The 22,724-nt window shown below is 41.0% G+C and overlaps 2 protein-coding genes and 1 long non-coding RNA gene across 3 annotated transcripts; 2 read left to right on the top strand and 1 right to left on the bottom strand.

Moving 5' to 3' along the window:
* Positions 1-442: 442 nt before the first annotated feature.
* On the bottom strand, positions 443-1,336 carry LOC137739383 (metalloendoproteinase 1-like). The gene has a single exon (XM_068478951.1). The coding sequence runs from the start codon at positions 1,334-1,336 to the stop codon at positions 443-445; it is 894 nt and encodes a 297-aa protein (XP_068335052.1).
* Positions 1,337-6,298: 4,962 nt separating this feature from the next.
* Positions 6,299-10,355, top strand: LOC137740117 (probable linoleate 9S-lipoxygenase 5). Its single transcript, XM_068479925.1, has 9 exons — positions 6,299-6,511; positions 6,942-7,231; positions 7,332-7,572; positions 7,713-8,051; positions 8,153-8,238; positions 8,398-8,505; positions 8,630-8,934; positions 9,039-9,302; positions 9,408-10,355. Exons 1-9 carry the CDS (start codon positions 6,307-6,309, stop codon positions 10,159-10,161), a joined length of 2,592 nt encoding a protein of 863 aa, XP_068336026.1. The 5' UTR covers positions 6,299-6,306; the 3' UTR covers positions 10,162-10,355.
* A 525-nt stretch (positions 10,356-10,880) lies between these two features.
* Positions 10,881-22,666, top strand: LOC137738807 (uncharacterized). The gene is made up of 3 exons (XR_011069059.1): positions 10,881-11,198; positions 12,073-12,142; positions 22,024-22,666. It is a non-coding gene; the product is annotated as an uncharacterized lncRNA (long non-coding RNA).
* Positions 22,667-22,724: the final 58 nt, after the last annotated feature.

Raw genomic sequence — 22,724 nt, 5'->3', positions numbered from 1 at the left:
TACTAACTCAATACCAAAATATGTGGGTGATAAGTTTACAAACTCTATCACACCTCTTTCTCTTTGCACTCTCAAATAAAATTGGACAAAGAAAGAAATAGAGAAAGGAGGGAAGCAACAAGCTTTGGCAAAACACTTGAACTTTGATATATGAAAAAGGTTTACAAACTATTGGAATAAGAAAGCTTACAAGCTTCTTCACAATTGGAAGTGGGATGGGATGATTTACAATGCTTGAGAACTTGGGTATTTATAGGAAACCAAATGATTAAACTAAGATTATTTATTACAACACAAAACACATTAATTGCACCTAATAATTTTTATTCAACCATACCTAACATTGCCTAACTTTCAATGCCTAACTTTGACATTGATTTTCAACAATGGCTAGCACCAACTTGTTTTGAGTTGAATTTCCAACAATTTAAGCATGTTTCCTCTATGGTCGCAGGTGGTACAAAGCTTTTATCCCTGCAATATCATCACTGTGCAACGCCCTTCTAGTCCTCCCAGCAGCAACATAGGCATACATAATGGCATCAGAAAATGTACTATGCATAAGTCCAAGAACATGCCCTAATTCGTGCGTAGCCACCCACACCAGGTCAAACTGGTTCTTACTTGGAGGCCTGAAGCTCCAATTCTCATCTGCATCCAAGTGCAGCCTTCCATCCGTGGGAGCAAAAGCATGCGCCAAAACCTTACCGGGACCGTCAAATGGGCTCCCATCTCCATGGTCCCGGCGTTGAAAGCTAATCAAAATGTCAGCTGGTGAACTTGGCCCTACCTCATGAAATGCAAATTTGGTAACTTTCGCCCATAGATCAAATGCTTGTCGACATGCCATCGATAATGCATATGGCCCAACAGGATTATTTGCTCCAGCGTTGAATTTATAGGTAAGATGGCGCTTTGTGGGTGGCCATCTCAAGTTTCCATTGAAGAAAGTATAATAAGAACCCATACGAACACCATGTGTACGTTGTTCCGTTGCATTTAGGTTGACAAAATTATCAGGCATACCACACCTTGGAGTGCTTATTAGGTCAACCGTACTGGAATCAAGCTTTCCTGTGACATTCAAATGATATATTTTTTGGAAACTTTTCAGTGCAGTTTCCAAAACGTCATCAAATTCCAAACTGCTGTTAAAATTGCTGGAGTTTTTCGAACTGCTGTCATTTAGGTATCCGAAGGACCACAGGTAGCTTCTAAGCTCATCAAGCCCCATTGTCTTCCCCTCTTCATTTTGAACTGACTGAACTATGAAGACATGAATTGCTAGAAGGAAAAGTAAAGCTCCCAACCGATTGCAAAGAATATTTGTGGCCATTTGTCTCTCAGAAAACGCTACTCAAAATGTATATGGAAAATATAATTTTTCCACTTCTTTCGTTTATTTATTTATACTTATTTGTTTTGAGAGTAGATTCATGGATTAAAATGTTTCAATTTGTCCGTACCATACTTGACAAATCCTGAAACTACTGAGCACCGGTCTACAGTATACCGTCAAGGATCCACAAGACTTTCCCTCCAACTAGGAGGCCAATCATAGCGCAACACGTGTCGATATCATAGGCCAATCACAGCACAACACGTGTCAATGTCAGAACTAAGCTAGAAACTCTCTTCTATAAAAGGGGATCATTCTCCCACAATAATCCCTAATGTCATTTGTACTAAACTATTCACTAGAAGTCACTAAATGAGAGCTTGAACCTATGTATTTGTGCAAACCCTTCACAATTAATGAGAACTCCTCTACTCCATAGACGTAACCAATCTGGGTGAACCACGTACATCTTGTGTTTACTTACCTGTCTCTATATCTTTACATACTTATCCACATTAGTGACCGGAGCAATCTGGCGAAGGTCACAAACTTGACACTTTCTGTTGTACCAATGTCCTTGCTGATTTTGTGCATCAACACAATTAATAAAAAATAGCCCATATTAATTGTATAATATATATTGTGCATCCCCTTGATCAAAGAAAGAAACTATACTATTGTGCATGAATAAGAGGAAAACTTGGTCTTGTGCATGAATATGTTGGATTTTTGGATCGATGGGCTCGTGGGGCTCCACTAACGACATCGATATTGTCATCAACTTTACTACATGTCTAATCCGTCAGGTGTAGGGTTTTACCATAAAAGACCTCGGTATTAGTTAGAGTAGGGCTATCATATTTAAACACATTATTTTTTATTTTTCACCCACCGATCTGGGATTCCAACACTTCCCCTCACGTGTAACCCCATTTAGTGGTTAACACATAGATATCCACACATCGACTATTAAAACTCAAGGGTCGACTCTATGTTAAGAGTCGTGGCTTGTTTACTTATTGGTGACAAGCTCGTTAGCTTGCACAAGCTCGAACCTTGGCTCTGATACCATGTTGAAAATTTTTTAGATCAACGGGCCCGGGGAAAACAAGTATGGATTCTTAACATAGAGTCAACCTTTGAAATTCAATTGCCCATGTGTTGATCTCCACGTGTGAATCACTAAATGGGGTTACACATGAAGGGGCGTGTTGGCAGTCCCGCATCGGTGGGGGAAGTCAACAAGGGTGGCTTTAAATATGATTTCCTTAATCTAACTAATACTGAGGCCTTTTGTGGTAATCCCCAACACCTAACGAATTGGGCAGGTGATAAAGTTGGGAACATTATTGGTGTCGTTAAAGTGGGGCCTTTCGAGCCCGTCGATCTAAAAAAATTTTAACATGGTATCAGAGCCCATGGTTACGGGCTTGTGCAAGCCAAAGGCTTGTCACTAGGAAGTGTGGGCTTGGAAACAAGCTTGGACTCTTAACATAGAATCGGCCTCTGAGTTCTTAAGATGCATTTCGTAAAAAAGATTGAAAACAAGTCTGGACTCCATTAGAGCCAACCTCTGAGTTCCAATTGCCGATGTGTGGATCTCCACGTAGGAACCACTAAATGGGGTTACACGTGAGGGAGGGTGTTGGCAGTCCCACATTGGTGGGGAAAGTCAACAAGAGTGGCTTTAAATATGATTACCCTAGTCTAACTAATATCGAGACCTTTTGTGGTAAAACCTCACACCTGAAAAATTGGGCAGATGGTAAATTTGGGGACAGTATCGGAATCGTTAGACTGGGGCTCCCCAGGCTCGTCAATCTACAAAAATTCAACAGACTAATCAACGGTACATATTTCTAAACAATGTCACTATGTCACTATGTCATTCATGAATCACATAATTATTACTAATTTTTATAAGGGTAATAGGAAGCCCAAAATTTTTAAACCAAATGATGTGGTTGTAGGTGATTGGATTATTAGTTAAATGTCAATTAACGTGTTTGTTACACATCATTTGGTTTAAAAATTTGGTCTCCTAACATTTTCTTTTTTATAAACCTTAACTATTAAAAGTTTAACCGTAGATTTTATTAAAACGTCAGTCTTTTGTAACTTGTTGGTTTTGCCTTACTTTCCATTTCAAAATAGATGAGCATAAATTCTATGAAAACAATGTACTAGCTTTCTGGTTTTTTGAGTACATTGATATTTTTACACTAAGGGAAATGGGAGTTTAGCTAAGCCACACAATGAGCAGCCTAATTTGGTATCGAATTCGCCATGTAAGAGATTCGAACCTAAGACCTCTCGGTTCTGAGTGAAGAGGAATACCACCAGACCGTAGTATTGAGTGGCTCTAGCATTTTGGTTTTAAACACCATAAACAAGAGCTATAAATTTGAGTTGCATGCATGACAATGGAATCGAACGACCATCGATGAATGATATTGTAGATAGAATTTGTATATTTTGTTAAATTGTATTATTTATCTCTCCAATATGGAGGTAATATATATACATCCACACCCTGTAGCACAAGGAATAATAAAAGAGAATTCCACCTAAACTAGGAAGGAATCTCTCTAACATCAGAAACCAAATTACATTCCAAGACTAACTAATTTATGACTCACGTCAACATCGTGTGGGGGCTTGAGTTTGCTCTGTAAAGTTCAGCAGAGTGCGGGAGAAGATTCAAATTTGGATGATGGAATGGACGGTGGAGATGAGGTTGAGAGTGTGAATGGGAGTGATGTAGGGTTAATTAGTTGTAGTTGGGAGGACTCGTCGGAGTTGAAGAACACCAGGGTGAACAAGACTAGTAGCGAGCATAATTCTACTACTAATGAATCGATTAAAGGAATGCATGGGACAGTCTTCTCTGAGATCAACGGCCTAATGAATTTGTTGTTTCTTAAATTATGGGACATTAAAATTTAAAGTAGTCTTGAATGTTGGGGAAAAAATTAGAGTACACAATGATAACACAAATGTTCGAGAGACAACACAAGTAAACAAATTACTTGTATTACACACATAAAATATTACAACACGTAAACTCTTAAGGACACTCTTTAGAAGCTATGACACTCACTCTTTCTAGAGACACACTCTAAAACACTCACACTCCTACAAGATTACTCTTGCTTCTCACTCTCTTACTTAGCTATCTTCTTAGCTACTTGGTTGGTTGCTTGTTGATACAAATGGTGTGGATGCCTTCTCCTTTTATAGGCATGGATGGAACCTTGGAGAAGCATGGACACATCATGCTAGAGATATCTAGATAATTTCACTAGCTTCCTAAGCTAGAATTATCTACACTAATCTTGCATGTTGGTGGAAATCTCACCATTCTTCTAGACTCTTCCACCAACTTGAACTTTGCTAGAATTCTCTAGCATGTGTATGGATCTTTCTTTGTCCATGGGCTGGATCCTGGATCCATCTTGAGCCAATGCAAGATTACACTTCAACACAAATACCAATTGGCCTGGTGTTGATCTTCAACATCGAACAATTAAGTATTCATCTTATGTTATTTCTCTTTCTAATTTTGATAGAGAGGTTAGCTAGGTTGTACATAGAATATCACCAAGATTCCGTGATCCGTTGCTGAACGTCAAAAACAGAAGGACGACCAAAACTAGTACCAATGAATGGATCAACACGAGGATCAATGTTTGCGACGGTGTTTATTAAACTAATAGTGCAAGAGTTGAACGAGTCGAAGAAGCACTGGAAATAAAAAACGAGCTGGAGGATATAATTGTCAGTCGTGGCGCGATAAGCGTAAATTGTTTAATGGCACTTGGTGCGAGTTACAAATATATCTTATCTATCAAGCAACCTACCATTCTTATTGACCCTTTAATTTCCTCTCTTACCACTTGATTTCTTAAATATCAAGCTACCATAAATCTTTTTTTTCTTCTTTTTTTTTTTCTTCGTTGTAGCAAGTAGCAAATGGAATTAAAGAATGCGTGCATAACTGCATATGGTATGTCGAAGTTCCATGTACTTGTCCATCTATATATCCAATTCAAAGTTTGCTTATGCAGATCAATCTCAATTTCCGTTTAAAGTCTACGCCAACGACTCAGCAACCTCTATTAATTCCAATCGAAATCGTCCTTGTACAAATTAGGAAAGAAAAAGAGACTATAGAGTTGGATAATTTGATAAACTTCGGTTGGTCAACCCTAATCTAAATTATTTGTCGGTAATATGGTATAAAATATGCCTCATTTGATGTAAAAGCTCATGCCTAAAGTGTACCGTTAATTTTTACTTCGTGTAGTAAAGAAGTATTGTTAGGCATGTATAACACAAACTATGGGCTTGTTTTGGAATCAATCATTAGTGAGAAATACACAATTAACTTGTAGGAAGCACTTCAGGTGTTTTTAAAACTAAAATTTTTTCTTTAAAAACTTTTTTCAATCATTTTAAAAGCTCTTCTAAATCATCAAGCTCTAATACAATAATAGATTAGTACCTAGTTTCATGTACACACGCATTACTGTCTCATTTATTTTGACTTTGCGCACATTCAGCCGTACATGCATGTGTTTCTTTTTATTGTGAATAAACTAATCCCATAAACCCTAAAACAAATATTTTGGAATGTTTGACCAAAAACAATCTTCTAGAGGATGATGTTGATTGTCTACCAAGAAAAAAAGAGCATTCATTATTCCCAAATATAAAAAAGCTTGTTACAGGTGAGGAAATTGGCACTTTTCACATTATAAAACATAAATTAATTACGCAGGGATTACATCTATGTCATCTTAAAGCCAGCTAGCTTTCGGGATAAACGATTTTGTACGACTTTTTCACGTTTTCCCCTTTAAATACGACCACCCTTCATTGAACTCGTCCATGAAAAGTTTCGACTTTCAATTTATTTCACAATTGTTCACAACATTCTTTGCTTAGTTCTTGGAAACTAGAACACAATGTTGCACAACCTGCTTGGCAAAATCACGGGCCAGCAGCAAGATGGGGAGAGTAATATTGGAAAAATCAATGGGACTGTGGTGTTGATGAAGAAGAATGTGTTGGACTTCAATGACTTTAATGCTTCGGTTCTTGATCGTGTGCATGAGTTGGTCGGCCAAAGGGTTTCTCTGCAGCTCATCAGTGCTGTTCATGGTGATCCTGGTGAGCTACAAATCCTCTTTGCACTGTTATTTTTGTTTTTAGAGTAGTTGATAGGTCTGTAAAATCGGATGAGGTTCGATGAAATTGCTCAGGGTCGAGGGTCTAGGTCCAGGGTCGAGGGTCTGGGTCCAGGGTCTAGGGTCTAGGGTCGTTTAACCGTATTTTGGATAGTGACCTAGCCCGTCCTAAGATTGACAAGTTTTTAAATGGATAGCATCTCGAAAACTTTTTTTTTTCCTTTACGAAAATTGTCTTGAGAACTAAATTATGGCAACTTGCACAAAATGGCCCTTACTTGAGCTTAGTTATTTGGATGATCATGATAATATAATGCATCTTATTAATTGCTTAATCATTGGTTTACTAGATAATGAATTATAGAAGATCTGAGAATATGATTTAACTTGGATATGTGTATTTGTTTTTGTAGACAATGGATTGAAGGGGAGGCTTGGAAAACAAGCATATTTGGAAGACTGGATTACCACAATTGCACCGTTAACAGCAGGAGAGTCTGCATTCAAGGTTACCTTTGACTGGGAAGAGGAAGTAGGAGTTCCAGGAGCATTCATAATACAAAACAATCATCATAGTGAGTTCTTCCTCAAGACTGTCACACTCGATAATGTCCCCGATGAGGGCCGTGTCCACTTTGTTTGCAATTCATGGGTTTACCCTGTCGAAAAATACACCAAAGACCGTGTTTTCTTCGCTAACAAGGTAACCGATGATTTGCGCCGACTCGTTGCAATCTGCCGCGATTTGTGCAAGCATAGTTTACTATATGACTAACGTTCGTGACTGCAATATGTTTGTGCAGACTTATCTTCCAAGCGAAGTACCATTGCCGTTGCGCAAATACATAGAAGAAGAACTAGTAGAATTAAGAGGAGATGGAAAACGAAAGCTCGAAGAGTGGGATAGAGTCTATGACTATGCTTACTACAATGATCTGGGAGATCCTGACAAGGGTTCGGAATATGTCCGCCCAATTATGGGAGGGTCTACTGAGTACCCTTACCCTCGCAGGGGCAGAACTGGCCGACCACCAAAAGAGACGGGTAAACGATTAACATATGATGCTTTTCTTTTTACTTTTGGTGTAATCTCTCTGACAACTGTACAAGTTGATATGCTAATTTGGATATTAACTAACTGATGTTATGATCGCTGAAATTTTTCTGATCCTATAATCTAACAGATCCTAACACCGAGAGTAGGTTACCGATTGTTTCAAGCTTAAGCATATATGTGCCAAGGGATGAACGGTTTGGACACTTGAAGATGTCAGACTTCCTTGCATATGCACTGAAATCTATAGCTGAGTTTATTAGACCAGAGATAGAAGCCTTGTTTGATAAAACTCCTAACGAGTTTGACAGCTTCGAAGATGTGCTTCAACTCTACGAAGGGGGAATTCCTTTGCCTGAAGGTTTATTCAAGGAAATCGGAGACAACATACCTCTGGAGATGCTTAAGGAAATTTTCCGAACTGATGGTGCACAGTTCCTCCGATTCCCAGTGCCTGAAGTGATCAAAGGTAACGAGAACATACTGAGTTTTGACGCTTACAATTGCCTATGAATTATGATTTCTATTTTCTTTCATGTAACGTGATAATGGTTTAATGATCTGGAGCAGAGGACAAGACTGCTTGGAGGACTGATGAAGAATTTGCCAGAGAAATGCTGGCTGGAGTGAATCCTGTCAACATTCGCCTTCTTCAAGTAATCTTCATATAAATTTATGTGTGTGTTTTGTTTTTTTTTTTTTTTTTTCTTTTTTTTGCAATGTTAATGGACAAAAAAGCAAAGAAAACTTTCGATTGTCATTTTTCTTTTCGTTTTTCTCCATCTTTAATCATATTTGCTTCAAATGAATTGGAGGAATTCCCGCCGGCAAGCAAGCTAGACCCAAAAGTTTACGGTGATCAAACCAGTACAATAACCGAACAACATATAAGGAATAACTTGGATGGACTAACAGTGGACGAGGTAATATCTTACATTCGTTTCCTTTGATAGAAAAACTGATAGTATGCTGGTACATTGCAATTAGCTGATGTTGAATTATAGTATGCATCATTTCGTAATAATGAAAATGAATTTGGTTCGATAGGCACTCAAGAACAAAAAGCTATTCATATTAGATCATCATGATGCATTGATGCCGTACCTGAGGCGGATAAACTCAACTTCCAACAAGATCTATGGTAGCAGAACTCTCCTGTTCTTGAAAAGTGATGGAACTTTGAAGATATTAGTGATTGAATTGAGCTTGCCTCATCCCGACGGAGATCAATATGGTTGCATTAGTAATGTTTACACACCAGCTGAACAAGGTGTAGAAAGCTCCATATGGCAACTGGCTAAAGCTTATGTGGCCGTAAACGACTCTGGAAATCATCAACTTATCAGTCACTGGTATAACTCTTTTGAAGAAAATGGTCTTGGTAAAAAGTTTATCATACATGTTGAAATGTGGTTTTCTGAATTTGATTTTTTTTTTCCCTATATTTTGGTGACAGGTTAAACACCCATGCGGTGATTGAGCCAGTTATAATAGCTGCGAATAGGCAGCTAAGCGTGGTTCATCCAATTTACAAACTTCTGCAGCCTCATTTCCGCGATACCATGTACATCAATGCAATTGGCAGGGGAATCCTCCTTAATGCTCGCGGAGTTATAGAGTCGACAGTTTTTCCAGCTAGGTATGCCTTGGGGTTGTCATCAGCTGTTTATAAAGATTGGGTTTTTCCTGAGCAAGCTCTCCCTGCAGATCTCATCAAGAGGTAACACAAATCAACAATTTCGACTTATTAGCAACTAAAAGTTACTCAAACGAGCAATATTCATTTCTTATTTTAACCACATTGTGTTGCCTTCTATCAATACAGAGGAGTGGCAGTCAAGGATGAAAATTCTCCGCACGGTCTTCGCCTACTGATAGAGGATTATCCATATGCTGTTGATGGGATTGAAATCTGGTTTGCAATAAAAACTTGGGTCGAAGACTATTGCGCTTTCTACTACAAGACCAATGACACAATTCAGACAGACGTCGAGCTCCAATCCTGGTGGAAGGAGCTCGTAGAGGAGGGTCATGGGGACATAAAAGATGAGCCATGGTGGCCTAAAATGCAGACTTTTGAAGAGCTAGTTGAAACTTGCACTATCCTCATATGGACTGCTTCTGCCCTTCATGCAGCCCTCAACTTTGGACAGTTCTCTTATGCAGGATACCTTCCCAACCGCCCAACCATAAGCCGAAAATTCATGCCTGAGAAGGGAACTCCCGAATACGAAGAGCTCGAGGCCAGCCCCGATACCGTTTTCTTGAAAACAATTACCGCTCAGCTGCAGACTGTACTTGGTATTGCCACCATTGAGATTTTGTCAAGGCATTCCACTGATGAAGTGTATTTAGGGCAGAGAGACACTCCTGACTGGACATCGGACACAGCTGCATTGGAAGCTTTCGAGAAATTCGGAAAGAAACTGGCTGAAATCGAGGATCAAATTACAAGTATGAACAATGATGATAAACTGAAGAACCGAGTTGGATCAGTCAAGATTCCATACACTTTGCTCTTTCCTACAAGTGAAGGTGGAATTACCGGCAAGGGAATTCCCAACAGTGTCTCTATCTAAACGGGATGTCTTTCAAGCTCCTATAAATACAGAGTGAAACCACTCACTATGTATTGTACTTCATTTTTTCCACCCATTGTATGTTGTATTTGATTATGCGAGTTTCAGACGTGAGATTTTACATTCTTTAAACATGCCTTATTGTATGAGAACACCACTACTTATGAACGGGTTTTAGCTATTCATGGGATAAAACGAGCGTGCATTTGACACAATTCGGAATTTAAGAAAATAAACACATCTAATTTCCTACTAAACGTCTAAGAATGAGAACTCAAATGCTCGAAACATGTGTCAAAAATACACAATTTTTCCTTTTTAGAGTGTAATTGAATTGTTTTCGACATTTATGAGATCAACCGAGTGTGTATTTGACACACTTGGAATATTAGGAAATAAACACATCTAATTACTTTAGTCTAAAGTAAGAGGGAAAAGGGCACTGTAGATGCCATCAATTTTTTGCCACTCGATTTCATCTTATTTATTAGAACTTAGAAGGGTAATTTTGTGCGTAGGGTTTTCTATTTGCCCCTTGATTTCATCTTATTTACAAGAAACCCATGAGATTTTGGCGGGTTGGGAGGGTAATTAATAAAATTTAGGAGGGTAATTTTGTCTCTGAACATATCTCTATATATTTACGGTATTACTCATCTGTTCTAAAATGGACCTTCGATTTTGCATTATTTACATTTCTGCCACCTCAGAGAGAGAGAGAGAGACAGAAACACACCCATTTGGCTTCGTTTTCCCTTTTCTCAAACCCTAGCAGCCACAACACCATCTCTGGAATAGCATCGGCTCCTGCTTCCTAAAACCAAAACCACACAAACTGGCCTTCATTTCTGTATCCTCGACAAAACACACTTCCCCTACGCAGGTTGGGGAGGAGGACGAACGACGAATCCGCTCTGAGTCAGCTCGGCCTCCGCCGCAACCCACTCATCGTCGTCGTTTCGCTTCAAAGATCCGAGCTTTTCTACATGTCGGTGAAGTTCCATAACTCTCGATTCAACCTCATCTCTTCTCATTCGGTAAGATTATCACACCACTTTTAAGAGAATTGAAACTTGAAAGATTCAGACTTTTGGATGGTTGAGAATCTGGATTTTGTGCAGAAAAGAAAAACAGGGTTGTTCAGTGTTTATCTGTACTGGTAAGTCTTACTGAATTATTATTTCAAATGAAGCTGTCGGCCAGCTTCTGTTTTTCCTCCAGTCTGCTGCTTCAATCAGAAAAGCAGCTTTTGCTGCCAATTAACAATGCCAAAAGAAAAGGAAGGCCACTTCTTATCCTTATTTTCTTCCCCAAAACAAGGAACAAACACAATGATGTCCTCCTCCCTTTTTTTTTTTTTTTTTGGGTACTATTAGCCGAAAGTGAATTTGGCCACATATTCAACAGTTTTTGCAGAAAAATGATGAATGTGCAGTAAACAAGCAGCGGTATGGGCTGCACTGAGAGAAGGAAGGGGGACAGAAGGGTTGACAGGTTGGAGGAAGAGGTTCGCCGGGATTTAGGGGAGAGGATTTTCGGCAGGGAGGTGCGGGTGGCTGTGGCTGTGGCTGATGCATCGGTCAGAGGGTTGTTGGGGGGACGTGAGGAGGGGGACAAAGGGACTGACAGATTGGAGGAGGGTATGGGTTTTAAATTCATTGTTTATTGTTTAGTTTGCCATTTGCTTTGTTAAAACTGTCATTGAAATTTTGTTGTTTCACTGTGCTCATTTCTGTGCTTCTTCCTGCTGTTTGCTTCTCGTTCCTCTGTTGGTAGATTGTTTTTCCATTTCTTGGTTCCTTAATTTTGTTAGCTGGTAGACAAAATAATTTCTGATACAAATCTTTTTACTGTGTTCGAATACAAACTCTTATTCTCTCAAATTTTTGGCTATGTGATGTATCCTGGCAGGTGAACCATATGGACGTTTTTGAGAAACAGAGAGCTTCATCCACCTGGAATGTGGAATTGATAGCAGCAGGTCAGTTCCCCTTCTTTTTCTTATCTTGATATGTTACAAACAACATGATCAATGGTTGTGATCGTATGGTGGTTTTATCGTCGTTGTCATATGTTTCTCCGAAATCATTTTTCTGTCTTTTGATTGATTCCTGATCGGTAGATGTATTGTGCTACATGACAGTGCGTGAGCATTTCAAGATTCTCTGACAACATATCATCGTTGGAGATGTTGATTGAGTGAATTGATTACAACGTATATGTGGACATCGAAATTTCGGTGAAATGAATGTTGACCAATAATTAAAATTTCAACGCTCACGTCACATAAATTTTACATGTAGCGTGTGACTCAACGAAAAATCGAAATAAATTGGAAAAGTCATCAAATAGGACACGTGTCATTACCTGGCAGAAATGATTTATTTTATCTGATTATTTAAATCCAAAAATCAAGTTTTGGAATTCTATAAATAGGAAGCCAAGTCATTCATTTTGAGAAGAAGAAGAGAAAGAAAGAAGGGAATTTACATCACACCAAAACCTTGAAGCCTTGAAACTCTAAAGCTCTCAAGCAAAATCCCGAAGGATCAAGAAAACACTCTACGTTCTTCGTCAAACCCTCCTTCAAGGTCAAGCCCCAACGGCCCTTGAAGAACTTCCGCCGACTCAAGATCAAGCCCCGACGGCCCCTTGAAGAAAGTGTTCATCATCCGTTCGTCCTAAGATCAAGCCCCAACGGCCCTTTGGATCAACAGCCTCAACAAATCCACACATCCAATCAGTCTTCAAGATTAGGCCCAAAAGCCCTTGAAGATCCGCTCATGCATCAACCCTCAAGATCAAGCCCCGACGGCCTCTTGAAGAAATCCATACACTCAGTCTTCAAGATTAGGCCCAAAAGCCCTTGAAGATCCGCTCATCCATCAACCCTCAAGATCAAGCCCCGACGGCCCCCTTGAAGAAATCCATACACCCAGTCTTCAAGATCAAGCTCAAAAGCCCTCGAAGATCCGTTCATCAACTGTTCATCCCTAGATCAAGCCCCGACGACCCTTTGGATCAACAACTCATCCACAAACCTACACCCTACGAAGATAGAATCAGAGGATCAAATTACAAAGAGATTGTAACCCCAAAATCATTAAACATAAAATATATTTTGTACACGTATTCTTGTTTCTTGTTTCAGGAACTTTTCGTATCAACAGTTGGGACCAGTTAGAAAAGGAATTCCTCAACCGTTTCTACAGCACTCGTCGTACTGTAAGCATGCTAGAGCTGACCAGTACGAAACAGTGGAGAGATGAACCTGTCATCAACTACATAAATAGATGGCGCTCCTTAAGTCTGGATTGCAAAGATCGGCTTTCTGAAACCTCCGCCATTGAGATGTGCGTTCAAGGCATGCAGTGGGGACTACACTACATCCTTCAAGGCATCAAACCACGAACATTTGAGGAGTTAGCCACCCGCGCCCATGATATGGAGTTAAGCATCACCCGTCATGGGAAGAAAGAACAGATCGCCGACTACAAGAATGACAAAGTTTTGGGGCCCAAGGTGGATAAGGCTGCGTGGAAACCCACCAAGGAAGCAATGACGGTCAACACAACTCCAGCCAAAATCCATACACGAGGCAAGGCGATTCAAACCGAAGCTTTTCGTGATCAAGAGATACGTAGACGCACTTTGAAGGAGCTTGAGGAGAAGACTTATCCATTCCCCGACTCTGACGTGGTTGCCATGTTAGATGACTTGCTGGAAAAAAAGGTGATCGACCTACCTGAGTGTAAACGGCCGGAAGAGATAAACCGTACTGACAGTCCAAGGTACTGTAAATTCCACCGCTTCATTGGTCATCCGACGGAAAAATGCTTTGTGCTAAAAGATCTCATCATGAAGTTGGCTCAGAAAGGGATCATCGAGCTAGATCTTAATGATGTGGTGAAGTCAAACTATATCACCGCCACTTCTGGCTCTTTAAACTCAAAATCTTCACCTCAACCGCTGGGGGCATGCTCCAAAACCATGTCAGTCAAGTCAAGTGAAGTTGAAGGATGGACTTATGTCACTCCAAAGAAAATGCACAAGAAACATAAGTCTCCTCCACAAGTTCACCAATCGGAAAGGGGGCAAAGCAGCTACCGTCAACCTTCAAAGCTACATGAAAATGTTGAGGATGATGAAATTATGACACAAAGATCGTCCGTTGCCATTACGATGCGCGATTTCTTCCCAGAAGACTTCTTCAATCACTCAGTCAAGACTCCTTGCTATAAAGATTGCAAGGAATGCCTCTCTAAGATTGTTTGACAAACAACCAAAGCTCCTTGTCCGCACGAGCATAAAAGGCGACAACAAAAGCTCCTTGTCTGCATGAGCTGAAACTGCAAACGGCATCAAACGCTCCTGGTCTGCACGAGCATAAAAGGCGACATCAAAAGCTCCTTGTCTGCATGAGCTGAAACTGCAAACGGCACCAAAAGCTCCTCGTTCGCACGAGCCTAAAAGGTGACAACAAATGCTCCTGGCCCGCAAGAGCATAAACTGTGTACGGCAAAATCATCACCAAAATCATCACCAAAATCATCACTCATTTGAACTACGTTATGACTTGATCTCTTCTTTGGAAGAGTACGTAGGCAACTTGAAATTTCAAAACTTCAAGTACAGTCACATCAAAATAAATAAATAAATGTTTCATTAAAGAAAGTCAATTTTATTACAAAAGAAAAGAAAAAAAAAATACATATGTTACTATGTATTAGAAAAATATATATATATATTCTCTATCAAAAAAAAAAAAAAAAAAAAAAAAAAAAAAAAAAAGGTACATATGTTGTTATGTGTTAATAAAAAATAAAAAAAATAAAAAAATAATAATAATAATAATAAAAAATTAAATTATACATGTTAAAGTAGGTTTGCCTACACTTAAGACCCATGCCAACTCAAAGAAACAGAAGTTGAAGTCCACAAAAAGGAGCAGCCCAAGCCAGCGAGCCTAGCAACAAATTCGGGCCCAGCTCTCAAAGCCCATCCTCACTCGGCTCCAAGCCTTCGTCTCCGTCTGTCTTCCTCAAATCTTCCCGATCCAAGATCGAGACCAAGCTCTCCAACATCTGCGCCGGCGACTCCAAGGTCTTTTATCTCAAGATGAAGGGCGATTACCACCGTTATCTTGCCGAGTTCAAGACCGGCGCTGAGCGCAAGGAGGCCGCAGAAAGCACCCTCTCCGCCTACAAAGCTGCTCAGAACTGCTCTGCCACCACAAAGGGCAACCACAAGCTCACTGATGCCGTTCTTCCTGAATCGAAAAACTGGAAAGAAGAAGGCATAGTGACTCCAGTTAAAGATCAAGGTCACTGTGGATCTTGCTGGACATTCAGCACCACTGGAGCTCTCGAGGCTGCGTATGTGCAGGCATTCGGAAAGCAAATCTCCCTCCAGGTTCTCAATCCTCAAGTCCACCCTACGCCTCTCCAAAAGTAGATGCGGAATCTGCTTACAAACTGTGAAAAGTGGTCAGGGCACCGCCATTTTCACGGCGGAGTGCTCCCATCCCCACCACAACACTCTGCACCCGTATCCTCATCTTCATCAGCACCACCATGAATTTTCCAAGCCCAGAAGCAATGTCACCACCAACGTCACCATCAACGGGCCCACCGCCATTGCTCCCGCCACCAGCGTCCACGAGCTGCTCGAATGCCCCGTCTGCACCAATTCCAGAACTCACCAACCCTCTCTGCCCATCAAGTCCGTCTGGCCAATCGTCGCCGTCCACGCCGCCGAGCCAGCCAAGAACCCAGTTGTCTCCGATAAGCCGCCGAAGCAGCAGGCTGCTCAGACGGCGTCTTCTTCTTCTTTGGCGACGAAGCACAATGCAGTTCCGGCAAAATGGAGCTTGGAGACATGGAAATCTAAGAAGGCGCTGCAATTGCCGGAGTACCCGAATCAGGAAGATCTCCAGTCGGTGCTTCGGACCCTCGATTCGTTCCCGCCTATTGTGTTCGCTGGTGAGGCGAGGAACCTGGAGGAGCTTATCGGAGAGGCCGCCATGGGAAATGTGTTTCTTCTTCAAGGTGGAGACGTGCTTGATGCATTATGCTAAGAAGTACATTCCTGGAATTTCGAGAACGAACCGAAAGCCTTCGTCTTCTTCCTCAGGCGTCGCCATCACCACTACCGCCGCCGCATCGTCGGGTTTAGCTTCGGAGAGTCAGCAGAGAGAACTTTTGGAGACCATCATCTCCAATCTTCCATTGGAGAAGAGCTCCAGACCTTTGACCGCGACCCGATTCCTCTTCAAGCTTTTGCGAACCGCCCGCATACTCCCGTGAACTCCTCCGCCACGCCTATCAGCTGTTTGATTTTGCGGACAAGTACAGGGGTAAATATGACAGCAGCGCTCAATCTTCTTTTGGGGATTTGAAGAAAATGTTGGTTGGACCGATTGGTTTGCACCATCAAGATCAGAAATTGATATTCAAAGACAAGGAAAGGGCTTCGAAGTCCATGTCCGAAATCAGCATGGAAGTAGACAGGTTTGTTGGCCAGGTGTCGGCTCTTGAATCAATTATCAGTAAAGGTAAAAATGTTGCAGAGCAAGATGTGCTTGTTCTGATTGAGCAATTGATGAACCAGTTGCTTAAATTAGACGGGATCATGGGAGACGGAGAAGGCGATGTGCAATGGTTGTTGTTAGTGGCTGTGCTCAGTGATGGTAATGATGGAGCTTTGGATTCCAGAGGTTCATCTTCCATGGTAGAACAAGAAGAATAGCTTCTTCCTCTGTCTCCTAGCCGCTACCAATAACCTCAAGCTCGTCACTCTAGCCGTCTTGATCAAAATCAACCAAAGAAAACAGTCCCCACAAACAGGTCCCCTCCATCAGATGCTTCTTTGGTGACCACAGCTAAAAAGGGAAATCCTTTAAGTAGAAGTGATAGAAACCCAGACACGGCTGTGCTCCATCTTCAAGCTCTGGCTGCTTCTGCACCTCCGCCATGGCTGCTGCCTTTGAATGTGATCAACAAAACCAAAGTTTGTCAACTCACACCCAAAGACCTCATCCATCTTCTTGCCTCTGCTGCTGCATTTGAATCGGAGAAGAACTTCAACGACCGCTGTCAAACGACTAGCCGATCGCGAAGCTCGACGCTTTGCACTACTTCAAGCTCTGGCTGCTTCAGCACTTCCGCCATGGTCGCTACCTGTGAATGTGATTAACAAAACCAAAGTTTGTCAACTCACATCTGCCTGCCTATGCTGCTGCCTTTGAATGTGATTGACAAAATCAAAGTTTGTCAACTCACACCTGCCTGCCTATGCTGCTGCCTTTGAATGTGATTGACAAAATCAAAGTTTGTCAACTCACACCCAAAGACTTTCTCTGTCTTCGTCCTCCTCTGCGAGCCCTCTACTTCTACAGATCAGCTTCAGCAGCACGGACACCCCTTCCTCCTCCGTCTTCTCTCGAACTCGGCCTGGGTTTTCACCCACAAACTCAGCCTTGCAGATCACCATATAAAGAAAAAAAAAATGATGGAATCTGGATGGACAGCACCATCCCAAAAAAAAAAAAAATATATATATATATATATATATATATATATATATAATAAAAACAATGATGGTGCTTCTGGAACCATGTGCAAAAAGAAAAAAATATATATATATAATAAAAAGAAAGAAAAAAACAATGATGGTGCTTCTGGCACCATCTGAAATATATATATATATATATATATATATATATATATAAATGAATGGTGGATCAGTGCCACCGAAAGCAAAGAAAAGTAAAAAAAAAAAAAAAAAAATAATAATAATAATAATAATAAATAATAAAATAAAATAAAAAAGAATGATGAATATGTTTTATCTGTATTTAGCACAATACACTGAATAAAATAAAGCATGTCCATTAATCTTCAAGAAATTACAAGCATGAAAAAAAAAAAATAAATAAAAATACAAGATTGGAGCTTTCACAAAGGATGTTCACGTGAAGCCCCATTATTCGGCAAAACTCTCGGAGCGGAAGGCATCAGAGCGGGAGGCATCGAAGATAGAGCATTTGAGGCCTCAATACTTGGCCAAACGCTGGAAGACCCAGGAAAAATGTGCCTCTGGAGGAAAGACGAAAACCTTTGACGGTCACTTTGAATCCGACCTTCAGACTCTTGCAGCTCATCAAGCTTCCTCTTCATGCCCGTCGAATAGTTGTTTGCAAGCACGTGCAAACTTCTATTCTCATACTTCAGCTGCTTGATCTCTTGCTTGAGACTTTCCACCTCTGCCATCAACGATTCAACCTGACGGGAGCGAGCAAGTAGGCGTTGGCCCATGTTGGACACAGAGCCTGCACACTGAACGCTGAGAGCGAGGGACTCTTGAACGGCCAACTCATCGGACCGTCCTGAAAGCAGCCTACTATCCTTAGGAGTGAGGAGGTTTCTAGCTACTATCGTAGCTGTTGTTGCATCCGTCATCATGGAGTCTTCACCTGAAAGAGGACCGTTAGAAGATAAAAAAGAAGGGCGCCATACATTACCTTGAAGGGGTGCAACCGGATCGCTGCTAAGACTCAAATCTAAGCAAAGGTTCGATGAGTTAGTCATTTTTCAAAAGATGTTCAGAGAGAAGGGGTGGATGGAGTTAATTCTCAAAAGGCCGGAAACGATTTTCAAGAATGGGCAATTTTCAGAGTGTGTATGTTGGAGTGATCGATACCTCTGTAAAAAGCCAAGCGACACGACCACCGATTCAAAAATCCGGATTTTCCTGCGTGAAGTTCGGCGACGCGTTCGCGGCTTTTCAGAAAACGCGTTCAACTTTGTCAAAAGATATCTGACAAAGTCGAAAACACGTGGAGGCCATCATCGCAACTACACGTCTTTAGCCGACAAGCGCAAAGTTCGGCGACGCTTTCTCTGCTTTTCAGAAAACGCGTGCAACTTTGTCAAAAGTGGCACTCGTTCAAAAATCGAAGAGGCGTCGTTCAGAAATCGAAGAGGCGTCGTTCAGAAATCAAAGAGGCGTCGATCAGATATCGAAGAGACGTTTGTCGACAAGGGTAAAAGAACAGTACCACCACTTGCTATTAAGAAATCCCTATATACGTCGACCTTCATCTCTTATGGCAAGGCAGACCTGAAGAAAATGCCCAACTCTTCCTCACCTCTGAGGGCGCACTCCCAGCAAAGCCTCTCGAAATACTCAATTTTTTCTTCTTCCCCAAAGAAGATACCAGATACATGGAGTACAGATGAGCCAGGAGGAAACGGTAGATCGAAGCATGTGGAGACAAGCACAACAAATACATGTGCTGATTCATTCGCCGCTTCTTCCAAAGCAAAGGTATCTCATATCATCAAGGGCGAAAGCAAAGGTATCTTATATCATGCTTTTTCCCTGTCTTTTCCTTTGCCCTTGTTCTCACCTGCCAGGATAAGGACAAAGAAAGCAATATGTCGGAACTTCCACTCAAACTTGCGCTGCCACCAAGAAGTGATGGTCCATTCAAATGCAAGGTTTGCATTCAACTCCTGCATCAGAGGACAAATACTACAAGAGAAGATGCCAAACCTGCATAAGGAAATACCACTTCTGCAAAGGGAGCAAGTAAGGCAAGTGAAAATGATACATCGAAGCATGTGGAGACAAGCACAACAAATATATGTGCTGATTCATTCGCTGCTTCTTTGAAAGCAAAGGTATCTCATATCATGTTTTTTCCCTGTCTTTTCCTTTGTCCTTGTTCTTACTCGCATGGCAAAGTGAAAGAAGTAATCAGCCGGCACTTGGAGTCAGTCTTCCGATCTGGAACCGACTGCCTGGAATCTATTCCCTGGTTGCTTACCTAGCGTTGCTCTCGAGTAGTCATCTTCAACGGTTGATACACTTCCAGAGAAGGGACCACTTCTGCAAAGGGGAGCAAGTAAGGCAAGTGAAAATGATACATTGAGGCATGTGGAGACAAGCAACAACTGCATATGCTGAGCTATCCTCTAACCCTCTTCAATACGAATTGAAGAGATTGAACAAAGAAACAGATAAAAGGAGTAAGCTCAGACCTTCGGGGGAGACCAAAAGAATCCTGCTGCCCAGTTCAAGAGTAGCACAAAGGAAAATCAATGATTGGAGGAAACCAGAAAATCTTCCAGTCGAACTCAAGATCAAGCCTCGATGGCCCTTGAAGAAATCTCCAGCCCAGTTCAAGGTTAAGCCTGTGGAAAATCAACGATTGGGGGAAACCAGGAAATCTTCCAGTCGAACTCAAGATCAAGCCCCGACGGCCCTTGGGTTGACATCTACATTAAGGGACTTCAAAACGCATCTTCTACACGTGACAAGCACATGTCTACGATGCGCCTTGAAGAAATCTCCAACCCAGTTCAAGGTTAAGCCTGTGGAAAATCAACGATTGGGGGAAACCAGGAAATCTTCCAGTCGAACTCAAGATCAAGCCCCGACGGCCCTTGGGTTGACATCTATATTAAGGGACTTCAAAACGCATCTTCTACACGTGACAAGCACATGTCTACGATGCGCCTTGAAGTGGGGGCATTTGTGGACATCGAAATTTCGGTGAAATGAATGTTGACCAATAATTAAAATTTCAACGCTCACGTGTCACATAAATTTTACATGTAGCGTGTGACTCAACGAAAAATCGAAATAAATTGGAAAAGTCATCCAATAGGACACGTGTCATTACCTGGCAGAAATGATTTATTTCATCTGATTATTTAAATCCAAAAATCAAGTTTTGGAATTCTATAAATAGGAAGCCAAGGCATTCATTTTGAGAAGAAGAAGAGAAAGAAAGAAGGGAATTTACATCACACCAAAACCTTGAAGCCTTGAAACTCTAAAGCTCTCAAGCAAAATCCCGAAGGATCAAGAAAACACTCTACGTTCTTCGTCAAACCCTCCTTCAAGGTCAAGCCCCAACGGCCCTTGAAGAACTTCCGCCGACTCAAGATCAAGCCCCGACGGCCCCTTGAAGAAAGTGTTCATCATCCGTTCGTCCTAAGATCAAGCCCCAACGGCCCTTTGGATCAACAGCCTCAACAAATCCACACATCCAATCAGTCTTCAAGATTAGGCCCAAAAGCCCTTGAAGATCCGCTCATGCATCAACCCTCAAGATCAAGCCCCGACGGCCTCTTGAAGAAATCCATACACTCAGTCTTCAAGATTAGGCCCAAAAGCCCTTGAAGATCCGCTCATCCATCAACCCTCAAGATCAAGCCCCGACGGCCCCCTTGAAGAAATCCATACACCCAGTCTTCAAGATCAAGCTCAAAAGCCCTCGAAGATCCGTTCATCAACTGTTCATCCCTAGATCAAGCCCCGACGACCCTTTGGATCAACAACTCATCCACAAACCTACACCCTACGAAGATAGAATCAGAGGATCAAATTACAAAGAGATTGTAACCCCAAAATCATTAAACATAAAATATATTTTGTACACGTATTCTTGTTTCTTGTTTCAGGAACTTTTCGTGTTTACAGTATATAACTATGACAGTTCCATACAACAACAACAAAAATTTTTCTCACTACGTTGAGTCGGCTATGACAGTTCCATAAACAAGATTAATTAATAAATATGGTTTCAGGTCTTTAGGTATTGAGATTCAAAGTTTCAGGCCATGTCGAATTTAGCCCAAGTGGGTTGGAATCTCCTTAGAGATTTGATCAAATCAATAATTTTTCCAGTAAGGCTGAGAAAATTATTATGTGTCAGCTGCTGACAGCATTATAAATTGTAAAATACTGCTTAATTATTCATTGCGTACGCTTTCATGGTTATTCGAGAATATCATATTTAGATCACTAGAATTCTTTATATAGGACTGACTGGGCTCCTATTTTAAATGACAGGTCAAATCCTCAATTTTTATGACAGCCTTCGCACTTGGGGTACACTTCCAAGTGATCTGAGGGTCCTCAGGTAGTATTATATCCTTTTGCAATGAATTATGAGAGCGATTGATTACATTGTTATGTGTAGTACATGGTATATTTTTTTTTTAAGTTCAATGTGGTTAAGGCTGATGCATTCAAGTCTCGCAGCAACGTTCGGGCATTTTTACTAGTATACTACTAAACCTCTAAAAATAAATACCCAAAAAGATTAAAAACTCGTTGGGTGAACTCTCCCAATTTGTTCTCTTATATTAAAGGACAATGCAAAAAGACTTGGGGAAATGACTTTTACAGACTTTTTCTCTCTTGCGTACGCTTTTGTTTTAGTCGTTCCGATTAAACAAATTAAAAGAATTAATGACAATAAGTAAGAGAAAGCGTTAAAAAAAAAAACATTAAAAAGAACATGCAGAAATCATTTTCCGTCTTCCATGACATGCATGCCAAAGACTTCAGTGATAATTGGTCAGGCTATCTGCCTACGTATACGCAAGAGAGAGGATATAACTTGACTAATAGATGTTGATCGAGAATCTTTATTCCAAAACTTGACTTGAAAAGTCTTTGATGATCATATGTTCCACTTAAATCTCAGCAATTTCCAACCACACATTTGACATATCTATAAACAAGTGCTGATCACTCTATTCATGCAT

This window comes from Pyrus communis, chromosome 7, assembly GCF_963583255.1.
Source record: "Pyrus communis chromosome 7, drPyrComm1.1, whole genome shotgun sequence".
Classification (NCBI taxonomy): domain Eukaryota; kingdom Viridiplantae; phylum Streptophyta; class Magnoliopsida; order Rosales; family Rosaceae; genus Pyrus; species Pyrus communis.
Note: the sequence above shows the minus strand (reverse complement) of the source record. Positions and strands in the feature narration are given on the sequence as shown.

Coding starts and splice junctions, on each gene's coding strand:
- LOC137740117 (XM_068479925.1), top strand. CDS start 6,307: ATGTTGCACAACCTGCTTGGCAAAATCACGGGCCAGCAGCAAGATGGG. Junction 6,512..6,941: donor TGCTGTTCATGGTGATCCTG/GTGAGCTACAAA, acceptor TTGTTTTTGTAG/ACAATGGATTGAAGGGGAGG. Junction 8,935..9,038: donor CATCAACTTATCAGTCACTG/GTATAACTCTTT, acceptor TTTTGGTGACAG/GTTAAACACCCATGCGGTGA.
- LOC137739383 (XM_068478951.1), bottom strand. CDS start 1,336: ATGGCCACAAATATTCTTTGCAATCGGTTGGGAGCTTTACTTTTCCTT.